This window comes from Scyliorhinus canicula, chromosome 6 (genome assembly GCF_902713615.1).
Source record: "Scyliorhinus canicula chromosome 6, sScyCan1.1, whole genome shotgun sequence".
NCBI lineage: Eukaryota > Metazoa > Chordata > Chondrichthyes > Carcharhiniformes > Scyliorhinidae > Scyliorhinus > Scyliorhinus canicula.
In genome coordinates, this window is record NC_052151.1 from 172,444,585 (window position 1) to 172,459,680 (window position 15,096).

The following is a 15,096-nucleotide window of genomic DNA, read 5'->3' on the forward strand; positions in this document are numbered from 1 at the left end:
GAGGAGTTCCCTCTCTGGCCTTCTATACCCACTGCTTCCAGCAGAGCTGAGAGATCACTGTCTGTGCGGAGTCTGCACGTCCTCCCCGTGTGTGCGTGGGTTTCCTCCGGGTGCTCCGGTTTCCTCCCACAGTCCAAAGATGTGCGGGTTAGGTGGATTGGCCATGCTAAATTGCCCGTAGTGTCCTAAAAAGTAAGGTTGGGGGCGGTGGGGGGGGGGGGGGGCGGTTGTTGGGTTACGGGTTACGGGTGGATACGTGGGTTTGGGTAGGGTGATCATTGCTCGGCACAACATCGAGGGCCGAAGGGCCTGTTCTGTGCTGTACTGTTCTATGTTCTATGCCTTCTCTCCCACCACCTATCTGAAACTGCTCAGAACTTCAGCTAAAACGAAAACTTAAATGCTTCTCTACCTTACAAGGCCCCAATTGCTAAGAAACACCCTCATGCTTATGAGATTTATTTATTCTTCTTGCTGCAGCCCTGTCTAAGCACAATAGAAACACAATTGGAATCAATCAACCCCACACATACAAACACCTTTGTTAGCATCTATCTAACTATAAATATTACCCTTCCAAGCACAGAAATATGAAATAAAACACATTTAAAACTATACCTTATTTCTAATGTTTACCAATATAGATATAAATCCATTAAAATGTTTCCTAAAAGAATGTTTTCTTTTGTGAGGGCCATGAAGAATCCAGCACGAGTTGAAAGATAGAAAGAAATAACACTTATTTACAATAACATATATACAATAGCAGCAACTCCCTTGCTGCTCACTCTCCTCTAGCCGGTTCCAAACTGGCCAGCTTTATTTATGCAGGGAATCTGCTGATGATTTCTCCGTCCCCCTTATTGGGGAAGCTGATACTCCAAAAGGATTTTGGGATTGCCATTAGTTCCCAGCCAGTGGTAAGCAAACAGGTTATAACATCCCTCCCCCTTAAGTCCAAGGAATCCACCAAAGACCCTGGCGAAGGAGGGCGCTGGACTCATTTTGCCGCAGGCCGGACACCATTTGCATGATGTACTGGATCGGGTGTCGTGTAATGGGACGGAGAACGGCGCTTCCTTGATGAACGGCGTAACGGTTGTACATCCACAACATGTGGGCCCGAGGATTCCCCCTCTGAGGCGTCCTGTGTCCCATCTCAGAGTTGGAGTCCGCTGCCTTCATCATCTCGGTGTCTCTATCTCCACGCGGTTCTGCAATGACCTGCGCAGGCTTTGAGTGCGGCACCAGAGGAAGATTGTGAGGAATACTTTCCACTGTGTCTGGTCTCGGTGGCTGTAGAAGTGAACTCCGGGGGCGGGGAATCTTTGGAAGGGATGGTCTTCTGGACCGAACGTGGTCTACATGCTTGCGCTGGAGAGGACCCTGGGCTTGCACCTGGTACGAGATAGAGCCCATTTGGTGAAAGATTACGCCAGGGACCCAATGGGCACCATCAGCAAAATTCCGAACGAACACTGGGACACAGGCGCGCAAACCGCCGAATCGGCCGATGCCGAGAAAAACCATGTCCCTGCCGTTCTTGTGTGTGGCGTACTTTTGCGCCAATGTCTGGGAAAACCATGTTGAGGCGGGTGCGAAGTCTCCAGCCCATTAGGAGTTCCGCGGGAGCTACCCCAGTCACCAAATGTGGGGTGGTCTTAATGAAAACAAAACATGAGCCAGTCTCGTGTCCATCGACCCGGAAGACTGCTTCTTTAGGCCTTGATTGAATGTCTGTGCTGATGGCTCCGCCAACCCATTTGAAGCTGGGTGGTATGGGGTGGTGCAGATATGGCGTATGCCGTTCATCTTCATGAACCTTGCAAACTCCTCACTTGTGAATGGAGTGCTGTTGTCCGTGACCAGCACCTCGGGGAGGCCAAACGCATCTTCTCGATTGTTGCAGAGGATGTTGTGCCTACCATCTTATGCACCTCTAACCATTTAGACGGGGCATCGATTAATAGAAGGAACATGGATCCTTGGAAAGGGTCGGTGAAATCTGCATGCAATACCGCCCTGGCCATTCCCAGTGATGTTGGGGCGTGGCCGGCGGAAACATCTGATGCTCCTGCCATATAGAGCAGTTTTGGGCCACCTTCTCAATGTCAGTGTCGAGGCATGACCACCAGACATAACTCCGGACCAACATTTTGGTCATATCCGGATGCCCATTGTGAAAGTCCCTTAGTATCAGCTCCTGTTCTTTTTCCGGGACAATCACACGCGTCCCCCACAAGAGGATACCGTCTTCCATGCTGAATTCGGACAGCTTGGAGGAAAATGCCCACAACTCGCCTGGGAGCTGTCTATGCTGCCCACCATACAGGACTATGTGCCGAACCTTTGACAGGACTGGCTCCACTCGTCTGGGTCCACTCACGGATCTGTGATGCCGTGACAGGCAAGGTGTCCATAAAATTTAGGGTTGCAACCACCTCACCAGTCATGGGGGTCGACATAGGCCCGGTCGATAAAGACAATCGGCTCAGTGCGTCGGCATTCGCTGTCTGGGTTCCCAGTTTGTGCTCCAGAGAATACTCGTAGGCAGCGAGCAACAAAGCCCAGCGCTGGATCCATGCGGACGCAATGGGCGGAATTGGCTAATTTTTTCGGAAAAATCCCAGCAGAGGCTTATGATCAGTCGCGATAGTGAAGTGGCGGCCATACACGTACTGGTGGAAGCGTTTCACCGCAAAGACCACCGCCAGGCCCTCCTTCTCAATCTGCGCATATTTCTTTTCCACTGCACTCAATGTGCGGGAGGCGAAAGCTATCTTGTGGGACAGGACGGCCATAATACCATATGGGGATGCATCACATGTGATGAGCAAAGGCTTTCCAGGATCATAATGGGTTAGTAACCCAGACAACGATAATTGTTGTTTTACTCGCCAGAAAGCGGTTTCTTGCGGTTGACCCCAAACCCAGGTGTGATTCTTCTTTAGCAGAAGGTGCAACAGGGCCAGTGTAGTTGCCAGATTTGGTAGGAACTTCCCATAATAGTTTAAGAGGCTGAGAAAAGAACAAAGATGCAAAGTGTTGGTCGGGGCAGGGGCCTGTTGAATTGCGCGCACCTTCTCTGCGATGGGGTGCAAACCTTCGCAGTCCACCCAATAACTCAGGTAGACTACTTCCTTCGCCTGAAAGACGCACTTTGTGCGACGTAATCGGCCTCCGAAAAACGTCTGAGGACAGTCCAAATTTTCCAAATGTTCCTGCTCTGACGTCCCTGTAATTAAAACGTCATCTAAGTAGACAGCGACATGCGGTAAACCTCTCAAAATGCTCTCCATGACGCGTTGAAAAATAGCACAGGCAGAGAATACCCCAAAGGGCAACCGTGTATATTCATACAGGCCCCGGTGTGTATTAATCGTTACATATGGCCGGGAGGCAGGGTCCAGTAGGTAGGTGTGACTCATATCTAATTTCGTAAACAAGCTTTGTGTAGAGATCCTCTATGAGAGGCATTGGATATCGGCGGAGCCGGGAAGCTGTATTCACTGTAAGTTTATAGTCGCCGCACAAGCAAACTGTGGCGTCTGGCTTCATTACAGGTTCAATTGGTGCAGCCCAGTCAGCGAAATGGACGGGCCTGATAATACCCAAAGTCTCCAAATGAGTGAGCTCCCCTTCTACCTTCTCGGGCAAGGCGTAAGGCACCGGGCGCGCCCGGAAATAGCGCGGCGTGGCTCCTGGTTCGATTTGGATATGGGCTACAGCTCTCTTGGGACAATACTATTTGAATGGCCTGCTGAAAAGATAATGTTGGTTCAGCTGACAACTTTCTCTGGGTGGCCGCATTGTTAATACCGCAAACCAAACGGTCGTGTAACATTTCTGACAAGGTCTCACCATAGTCACAGTACTCCGCAATCCTGCGTAGCCTGGATAGAAAATCGGCAAGGGATTCTCCTGGGGTCCTCTCAGCGGTATTAAACCGGTAACGCTGGACTATCGTGGACAGGGTTGGGTTAAAATGTTACCCCACTAAGTTCACAAGTTCATCAAACGTTTTGGTGTCTGGCGCAGCTGGGTATGTAAGACTCCTAATCACCCCAAACGTATGCGGGCCGCAGGCGGTGAGCAATATGACCACCTGGCGCTCGTTTTCGGTGATGTTGTTTGCCCAGAAATAGTAACGCATCCGTTGTGCGTACTGGTTCCAGCTTTCCATGGTGTAATAGAAAACAACTTCCAACCTGTATCCAACAAAAATCCAGGGAGGTGGCTTCAGCAGTGTAGACAGCTATTCACTTTAACCCTCATCGCCAGTTATGTGAGGGCCATGAAGAATCCAGCACAAGTTAAAGGATAGAAAGAAATAACACTTATTTACAATAACATATATACAACAGCAGCAACTCCCTTGCTGCTCACTCTCCTCTAGCCGATTCCAAACTGGCCAGCTTTATTTATGCAGGGAATCTGCTAATGATTTCTCCGCCCCCCTCCCCCCCCCTCCCCCCCCATTGGGGAAGCTCATACACACAAAGGACTGTGGGATTGCCATTAGTCCCCAGCCAGTGGTAAGCAGGCAGGTTATAATATTTTCCTCAAACAATGCATTTCAGAACCATTAAAATGTCAACTCATTAGTGGTTATGCAGAACAATTCTATCGGGTGGCACGTAGCAGAGTGGTTAGCACTGTTGCTTTACTGCGCCATGGACCCGAGTTCGATTGCCGGCTTGGGCCACTCTCTGCGTGGAGTCTGCACATTCTCCCCGTATCTGCGTGGGTTTCCTCCGGGTGCTCCGGTTTCCTCCCACAAGTCCTGAAAGACGTGCTTGTTAGGTGATTTGGACATTCTGAATTCTCCCTCAGTGTACCCGAAGAGGGGCCAGAGTGTGTCAACAAGAGGATTTTCACAGTAGCTTCATTGCAGTGCACTTCAAGCTTATTTTTTTCTTTTAAAATAATTTTTATTGAAAAATTTTGAATTTATACAACAATAACGCACCATAGTAAAATACCAAAAATAACAATAATATTAGCAATCATAAACATTCGCCCCACCTCCATGAACATTTTAACAACAACGCAAATTAACACAATATAAAGTTACAGAATAGAAACTACAATAAGGAACCCCCCCCGGCCGGGTTGCTGCTGCTATTGACCAAGATACCTATCTTTGAGCCAGGAAGTCCAGAAAAGGCTGCCATCGTTTATAGAACCCTTGTATTGATCCTCTCAGGGCAAATTTGACCCTTTCCAATTTTATAAATCCCACCATGTCACTGATCCAGGTCTCCACACTTGGGGGCCTCGCATCCTTCCACTGTAGCAGGACCCTTCGTCGGGCTACTAGGGACGCAAAGGCCAGGACACCGGCCTCTTTCACCTCCTGCACTCCCGGCTCTACCGCAACTCCAAAAATCGCGAGTCCCCACCCTGGATCCAACCACCCTCGACACCGTCCCCGCCACCCCCTTCCAGAATTCTTCCAGTGCTGGGCATGCCCAGAACATATGGGCGTGGTTCGCTGGACTCCCCGAACATCTGGTGCACCTGTCCTCACACCCAAAGAACCTACTCATCCTAGTCCCGGACATGTGGGCCCGGTGCAGCACCTTAAATTGGATGAGACTAAGCCTCGCACATGAGGAGGAAGAGTTGACTTTCTCCAAGGCATCCGCCCAAGTCCCGTCCTCTATCTGCTCCCCGAGTTCCTCCTCCCATTTAGCCTTCAGCTCCTCCACTGACGACTCCTCCACCTCCTGCATTACCTTATAGATGTCAGACACCTTCCCCTCTCCGACCCACACCCCCGAAAGCACTCTGTCCATCGTCCCCCACGAGGGCAGCAGAGGGAATCCCTTTACCTGTCGCCTAGCAAACGCCTTTACCTGCAAGTATCTGAACATGTTCCCTTGGGGAAGTCCAAATTTATCTTCCAGTTCCCCTAGGCCCGCAAACCTCCCGCCAATAAACAGGTCCCTCAATTTACTGATGCCCGCCCTTTGCCACCCCCCTAAATCCCCCATCCTTGTTCCCCGGGATGACCGATGATTGCCACCCAGTGGAGCCTCCATCGAGCCCCCTGTTTCCCCCCGATGCCGTAGATTCTTAGGGTCGCCGCCACCACCGGGCTCGTGGTAAACCTCTTAGGGGAGAGCGGCAACGGCGCCGTTACCATGGCACCCAGGCCACTTTAAGCTTATTTATTACACAAATAAAGATTATTATTATTACACACATCAAAATGATATGCACATCATAGTAACCAGCACATTTTGAAGGATATTATAATCACATCAATTATTAAGTTTAACCTGCTGCCCTAGATGAAAATTTGGTTTAAGTGTGACTTATAATACAGTATAGTAGACCACAGAACAATTTAGAATTTGTAGAGTGCCTTGCCAGCACGGTGGTGCAGTAGTTAAAGCTGCTCCCTATGGTGCTGAGGACGTGGGTTTGATACCGGCCCTGGGCCACTGCCTGTGTGGAGATTTGCACATTCTCCCCATGTCTGTGTGGGTTTCACCCCCACAACCAAAATATGTGCAAGTTAGGTGGATTGGCCACACCAAATTGCCTCTTAATTGGGAAAAAAAATAATTGGGTACACTAAATTTATTTTTAAAAAGAATTTGTAGAGTGCCTAAAGTTAATTGTGCTGCTGCCCAATAACTGACTAAACATGTATTTTTAGTCCACTGCTGTAAAACATTCAACTTAATGTGAAGCCAATGATGGAATTGTGAACTTTTAACTGATCAAATTAACCAGCTAATGCCTGTACGGTGCTATGTGGTGTTAACATTTACAGACAATGAGTATATACATCTGAGCTTAGATAAGTATTTTCATCATTTGATACTGTTGGGAAAGCTTCTAATTTTGTTACAAGCAAATTTATAACCTATATTTCAAGGATGTAGAATAAATTTGCTGAAGACATGAGTCGGAGTATTGGCACACCTATGTTGGGATAAAAAGATTGCAGGAAATTATGGCATGAGTGAGTAACGTCATTATGTATGCCAGACCATAATTGTCTGAACTTTCCGGTCTGTTCCACAGAAAGAGTTGCCAGAAAATCTCAACAGCAACAACTTGCATTTACATTGTGCCTTAAAGGTAGTAGAGTAAGAAACTATAGGCACCTAGTGGGTACAGGTAAACGTTGGCACTAGTAGAGATAGGTCATCATTGTAATATAGCTCTTATATTAAACATCACTTTGATCACCAGCAGATCCTATCATTTCATGGTGTCATGCTCTGCAAACCTCCGTCCACACACGGCACTTCATCCCTGTGAAGTGTGAGAATGACAGCGCTATGTCTCTCCCATCTCCCACACTGACAACGCAGTAAAGACACGCTGCAGCTGGCACTGGCCCTGCCCACCCCAGACCCACTCTCCCCAAATGCCCATCCATGGAAGGTGTAACCGCGCCCCCCACTCCCCCCCCCCCCCCCCCCCCCCCCCGCCCCCCCCCATCCTCCCTCCTCCTCCTCCTCTTCCCCCCTCCCCTCCCCCGGCATCAAAGCTCAGGGCTTTCATGTCTTCCACCCTTCGCCAGCGATGTGGAAGCCAAAAGCTGACAAAGTGTTGAGAGACTGCCCACCTCGTAAGCTGGAGGAAAACACCAAGTGCTCTGACCCCGGAAACTCCATAGAGAAAAAAAAAATCATAGGTAAGAAAGAACATATATTGTCATGTGGATTTGTGATGTGGCCCAACAGAGATATGGCAGAGGGCGTGGCAGAACCAGCAGCTCAACATTCCAGGGTGGCACGTTAGCATGGTGGTTAACATATAGGATCTTCAGGCAGGACCCCAGGGGAGGGATGATATCTTTGAAGGATCTTCAAATGAGGCTTTGTGGGTAGAATTTAGGAATAAATATGGGGGCAGTCCACTGTGAGTGTATTATAGGCCGCCCAAACAGTCAGTAGGCAATAGAGGAGCAGATATGCAGACAATTCACTGAGGTGTGTAGAAGTAATGATAGAGTAATTACACTTTAAATTCTCCAATATTAATTGGGATAGTCATATTGTAAAGGGTTTAGAGGGAGCAGATTTCTTGAAATGTGTTCAAGAGAGCTTTTTATATCAACATGTTGAAGGTCAAACAAGGGACGGTGTAGTTCTGGACCTAGTTCTGGGAATAAAGCCAGACAGGTGTTTGAGGTATTGGTGGGAAAGCATGTGAGTGATAGTGACCACAATTTCATATGTTTTAAATTTGGCATGGTTAAGGAAAAGGAATATCTTCAAAAAATGGTTTTGAATTGGGGAGGAAGGTTGACTTTATTAAAATAAGGCAGGATCTGAATAATGTAGACAAGGATCAGCTACTTCTGGTAAATCTACAGCAGAACAGTGGGGGGGGGGGGGCATTCAAAATGAAATTGGTGAGAGTACAGGTCCAACATGTTCCCTTTCGAGGAGCAAAAAGTTCAGTGAACTCTGGATGTCTAGGAATATTCAGGACTGGATAGGAAGGAAAAGGGAGGCTTTTAACAGGTACATGGGGAGCAAGACTACAGAGGCACTTGTGGAGCATAGAAAGTGCAGGGGGAATCTCAAAAAAAGAAATTAGGAGAGCAAAGCATAAGAAAGCACTGACAGGTAAGATTAGGAAAAATCCCAAGATTAGCTATAACTATCAAGGGGAAGAGCATAACCAGGAAATTAGTTGGACCCAAGGGGTCCAAAGGGGTCATCTGTGCATCGAGCCAGATGACATCGGTCGGGTGTTGAACAAGTACTTCACATCTGTCTTCACTTTGTGAGGTCCTGAGCAGTTTGATGTAGGGAGTGAGGAGGTATTGAAGGTTTTAGCCAGCTTAAAAGTGGTCAAATCCCTAGCTCCAGATGGGCTATGTTCCAGGCTGTTGTGGGAGGCGACGGAGGGAATTACAGGGGCTCTGACTCAAATGTTTTAATTCCTCTCTGGCCACAGAGGAGCTACCAGAGGACTGGAGGACAGCTTATGTGGTTCCACATTTCAAGAAGGGTGGTAGAGATAAACCAGGGAATTCGAGACCAGTGAGTCCCCCTCCCATCAGTGGTAGGGAAACTATTGGAGACAATTCTAAAGGACAGAATCAATCTCTACTTGGAGAGGCAAAATTTGATCAAGGAGCATCAACATGGCTTTTTCAGAGGGAGGCCATGCCTAAAAAATTTGACTGAATTTCTTTGAGGAGGTAACCAGGTGTGTAAATGAGGGTACGGCGGTTGATGTAATTTACATGGATTTCAGCAAAGCCTTTGACGAGGTCCCACATGGGAGACTGATAAAGAAGGTAAAAGCACATGGGATCCAGGGTAACGTGGCAAGTTAGATCAAAAATTGGCTTTGTGGTTGGAGACAGAGGGTGGTGGTAGAAGCTGCTTGTCTGACTGGAGGTTGGTGTCCAGTGGCATAATAATGGCTGCTCCATTATTGCTTATGATATATATGAACGAACAGAGAGGAAAATATTGGGAGGATGATAAGAAATTTTGCAGATGACAACAAAGATTGGGTGGTTGACAGTGAAGAAGAAGGTCTTGGGGTCTTGGGTTACAGGAGGCTATAAGCGGATTGGTCAGATGGGAAGGTCAGTGGCAGATGGACTTTAGCCCTGAAAAGTGTGAGGTGATGCACTTTGGAAGGAGGACATGACAAGGGAATATTCACTGAATGGCAGGACACTAGGAAGAGGGATCTTGGGGTGCTTGTCCACAGATCCCTGAAGGCAGCAGGACAGTTGAATAGGATAGTTAAGAAGATATATGGGACACTTGCCTTTATCAGTTGTGGCATAGATTGTAAGAATACTGTTATGTTGCAGCTATACAAGAATTTGGTTAGGCCACAGCTAAAGTACTATGTTCAGTTCTGGTCACTATACTATAGGAAGGATGTGATTAGACTCGAGAGGGTGCAGAAGTGTTTCACCAGGACATTGCCTGGGATGGATCAGTTGAGCTATGAAGAGAGGCTGGATAGGCTGGGGTTATTTTCTTTGGAGCATGAAGGCTCAGAGGGGTCCTGATTGAGGTGTAATAAGATTGTGAGGCATAAGAACTAGGAGTAGGCAATTCAGTCCCTTGAGCCCTCTCTGCCATTCAATATGATCATGGCTGATCTCCTCTTGGACTCAACTTCACTTTCCTGCTCTTTCTCCATAACCCTTCAACCTATTACTAATTAAAAATCTGTCAACCTCCTCCTTAAATTTACTCAATGTCCTGGTGTCCACCACACTCTGGGGTAGTGAATTCCATGGATTCATGATCCTTTGAGAGAAGTATGTTCTTCTCATCTCTGTTTTAAATCTGCTACCTCTTATCTTAAAACTATGACCTCTGATTCTAGTTTGCTCCACAAGAGGAAACACCCACTTTACGTCTACTTGATCAATACCTTTTATCATCTTATATACCTCAATTAGATCTCCTCTCATTCTACTAAATTGGAGAGAGTTTGGGCCTAAACTGCTCAAACGCTCTGCACAAACCAAACTCTTCATCTCTGGAATCAATCTAATGAATTTCCTCTGAACTGCCTCCTCAAATAAGGAGACTAAAACTGTACACATCACACGAGGTGTGGTCTCACGTGTATAGTTGCAGCAATATCTCCCTACTTTTCTACTTTATTCCTTTAGTTATAAAGGCTAAAATTCCACTTGCCTTTCTTATTATCTGCAAACTATTTTTTTTGCTATTCATGCATGAGGAAACCCAGCTCCCTCTGCACTGAAGCACTCTGAGGTTTCTCTCTATTTAGATAAGAAATTGCTTTTCCATTTTACTGACCAAAATGGATAACCTCACACTTTTCCATATTGAACTCCACCTGCCAAATTTTGGCCTACTCACCGAACCTATTTATATCCATTTGTAAATTTCTTATTTCCACGTTGCAGCTTACTATCCCACCTATTTTAGTGTCGTCTGCAGATTTGGTTATAGTACCTCTATCTTTGCATCCGAGTCATTAATATATAGGAGGGCACGCTAACACTCTGGTTGGCACTGTTGCTTCACAGTGCCAGGGACCCGGCTTGGGTCACTGTCTGTGCAGAGTCTGCATGTTTTCCCCATGTGTGTGTGGATTTCCTCCGGGTGCTCCAGTTTCCTCCCACAAGTCCCGAAAGGCGTGCTTGTTAGGTAAATTGGACATTCTGAATTCTCCCTCAGTGTACTCGAACAGGCACCAGAATGTGGCAAATAGGGATTTTCACAGTAACTTCATTGCAGTGTTAATGCAAGCCTACTTGTGACACAAATAAAGATTATTATTATATATTGTAAATAGTTAGGGTCCTGTGGCACCCCACTAGTTACATCTTGTCAACCAGAAAAAGACCCATTTATTCTGGCTCTCTGCCTTCTGTCAGACAGCCAGTCTTCTATCCAACTAATACATTATCCTTAACCCCATGTAATCTTATCTTATGTATTCACCTTTTGTGAAACACCTTATCAAATGTCTTCTGGAAGTTCAGATCTACCACATCCACAGGATGGTCATCCAATTGGCTCGTTACATCTGTGAAGAACTCCAGCACATTAGTCAAACACTTCATAAAACCCTGCTAACTCTGATGGAGTACATTTTGACCTTCTCAGTGTCCTGTTATTACTTCCTTAATAATGAATTCAACAATTCCCCGACAGATGTTAAACTAACTGGTTTATGGTTTCCTACTTTCTGCCTCCCTTTTTGAATAAAAGTGTTGCATTAGAATTTTTTTAATCCACTGGAACCTTACCTGCATCCAGGGAATATTGGATTATTATAACTAATAGATCCACTATCTCCCCAGCCACTTCCTCTGAGACCCAAGGATGTAGGCTGTCAGGTGCTGGGGACTTATCTGCCTTCAATCTCAATAGTTTGTTTCGTACTTTTTCTCTACTGATGATGGATAGGGTGGATAGAAGGCAGCTGTTCCCATTCGTTGAAGGGTTAATAGCAAAGGGGCATAGTTTTACGATTAAGGTTTAAGATTAAGGTAAGAGGTTTAAAGGGAATTTGAGGAAAATATCTTTTACCCAGAATGTGGTGGGAATCTGCAATGCACTGCCTGGGACGGTAGTTGAGGCAGGAAACTTCATAATCTTTAGAAAGTACTTGGTTTATGGGCTATATACTGGGAAGTGGGATTAGTGTAGATTTACGGTTGCTATGAGGGTGCCCCTAGCCCTTCATGCCATGCAGGCCCAGGCCATCGCCCGAGGCCCTTCCTCCTCCTTCTCCACGTGTTGACCCTTGCTACCCTCCTCACCTCCTCCTCATTTGAGGAGATATGGCGCTCTTCCACCTCCTTCTGATCCAGCTGCTCGTCCAGCTGCAGTGCCATGTGGTGCTGAGCGTAGCAGACCCCTGACCAGTCCAGGCACCGGAATTGCATCTGTAGCAGGCCAATTGCCTGCATGACCAGTACGCGCATTGATGAATGAGCCTTGTTACTGCAAGTCTCAGCGTGTGTTGTGGCCCATGCACTAGAATCATCAGCCACTTCCTGAGTGCGTACCCTTTGTCCCCGAGGAACCATCCCACCAGCCATTGCACTCCCTCAAACACATCAGGGATCTGCAAGCACTGCAACATGTAACTATCATGGACGCTCCCTGGGAAACGAGTACATACCCGCATGATTTGCCTTGTGTGGTCACAGACAATTCGGATATTGAGGGAGTGGTAATCCTTGCGGTTCATGAATGGCATCACACGCCGCCAGAGAGTCTGCAGAGCCATGAGGATGCAGTAGATGACATCCTGCACCTGAGGCATGTCTGCTAAGCGAGCAGATCCCATGGCCCTGATGTCCTGGCTCTCCCAGTCATGATCCAATTTGATGTACATGTGGGCCCAACGAATAGCGCGTCTGTAATTTCCCTTATGCACTTGTGTGTGGCAGACTGGGAGATGCCACTGTCATGGATTTAACTTGTAACAGCAGTGACACAAATCTAACAGTACAAATTAGGATGCAATCTGCCCTGTAACAGGTAGAAATATGTCTAGTGACAGCAGTAGCCAGCTTTCAAAAGGCCAGGTGAGATGTGTCTTTCCCAGTAATGAGATTAGCAGGCATCCTAGATAGAATCATGTGGGAACTGCCTTTTAGTAGAAACAACTTATTCAGATGATTGGGAGATCAGGGAGGTATACACATGCAAAATTCCAGAGAACATGAGGAGCACGTCATCAGTGTAGGCAAAAATGACCTTCCTGACACCTGGCTCATGCAGAACCAATCCTGTCAACCTCCTCCACAAGAGGCACAGGAAAGGAAAGAGATAGAATACATTTGGTTAGACAAGGTGCAGCCCATGACGCACTTCCAAATAAATATTCGTGATCCACCCTGTTGAATGCATTCTCCTGGTTAAGAGACAGGAAGGCGCTCATTGGACCAGCTCTCTGGGAAATGTGGATCTGATTCCGGGCCATTGTTATCCCGGGCCTGGATGTTATCATGAATGGTCCAGCCCTGGACTGTGTAGGACTGGTCAGGGTGGATCATGTGATCTAGTTAGCAGGGTGCCAAGGCAGGAAGACACTGCCATGGCAAAGATTTTGGAATCTGTGCTAAGGAGTGAGACTGGACATCAGTTTTTTAGCAGGCAGAGATCCCACTTATTGGGCAGCAGGACAATAATGGCAGTCTGCCACGAAAGGGGCAGCTCATCAGTCATGGTACTCTTCCCCCAGGACCTCTGCAAATTCGTTCCCAGGATGTCTCACAATGTCCTGAAGAACTCCATGGTCAGCCCTGGGGTCGTACCCCTGGAGAGGCTGTTGAGGGTGCCGGTCAACTCCCCCAAGCTGATAGGAGCATCAGGATTTCCGACACCCTCCGGGCCTAGTTGTAGCAAGTCCTCCCACAAAACTCTGTGAGCATCCTCGCTGGACGGACCAGAAGAGAAAAGGGCAGTGGAGAAATTTTGGGCATGCGTCCTAATGCCCTCTGCTACGAGATGAGGGACCTGTCATCAGCCAGCAATATAAGGAGCTGCTGACAGACCCTGTGGCTTTTTTCCAGCGAGTAGAAGGAGAGTCGCGATCCACATCCTGAAAGAACCGGATTCGCGACCTCACAAACGCACCATGGGACCCGAGGAATTGCAGGTCCCTCACCATGCCCTTCCTCTCTCTGTACGCCAGCCGCAGGGCTGGGTCCTCATCGGGCTGACCAAGTCGTAACTCCAAGTCGACCACCTCCTTCTCCAAGTCCTCGACCATGGATTTACACCTCTTTGGCGACCCCCTTGCATACTCCTGCTAGAAGACACGTGAGTCTTGCCCACATCCCACCATAGCCTCAAGGAAGAGAAGCCACATGGAATAGAACATAGAACATAGAAAATACAGCACAGAACAGGCCCTTCGGCCCACGATGCTGTGCCGAACTTTTGTCCTCGATTAAGAAAAAATTCATCTACACCCCATCATTCTACCGTAATCCATGTACCTGTCCAATAGCTTGAAGGTCCCTCATGTTTCCGATTCAATTACTTCCACAGGTAGTGCATTCCATGCCCCCAGTACTCTCTGGGTAAAGAACCTACCTCTGACATCCCCCCTATATCTTCCACCATTCATGTTAAATTTATGTCCCCTTGTAATGGTTTGTTCTACCCGGGGAAAAAGTCTCTGACTGTCTATCTATTCCCCTGATCTTCTTATAAACCTCTATCAAGTCTCCCCTCATCCCTCTCTGTTCTAATGCGAAAAGGCCTAGCACCCTCAACCTTTCCTCGTAAGACCTACTCTCCATTCCAGCTAACATCCTGGTAAATCTCCTTTGCAAATTTTATATGGAATATATAGAACATAGAACAGTACAGCACAGAACAGGCCCTTCGGCCCTCGATGTTGTGCCGAGCAATGATCACCTTACTCAAACCCACATATCCACCCTATACCCGTAACCCAACAACCCCCTCCTTAACCTTACTTTTTAGGACACTACGGGCAATTTAGCATGGCCAATCCACCTAACCCGCACATCTTTGGACTGTGGGAGGAAACCGGAACACCCGGAGGAAACCCACGCACACACAGGGAGGACGTGCAGACTCCGCACAGACAGTGACCCAGCCGGGAATCGAACCTGGGACC

General features: G+C 47.5%; 1 protein-coding gene across 1 annotated transcript in view; it reads left to right on the forward strand.

Moving 5' to 3' along the window:
* The first annotated feature begins 12,988 nt into the window (after positions 1-12,988).
* Positions 12,989-15,096, forward strand: part of eloal (elongin A, like) — a 178,526-nt gene continuing 176,418 nt past the window's right edge. Inside the window, exon 1 of the mRNA XM_038801049.1 lies at positions 12,989-13,027. Within this exon, the coding sequence (XP_038656977.1) occupies positions 12,989-13,027 (39 nt within the window). The remainder of the gene's footprint in view (positions 13,028-15,096) is intronic.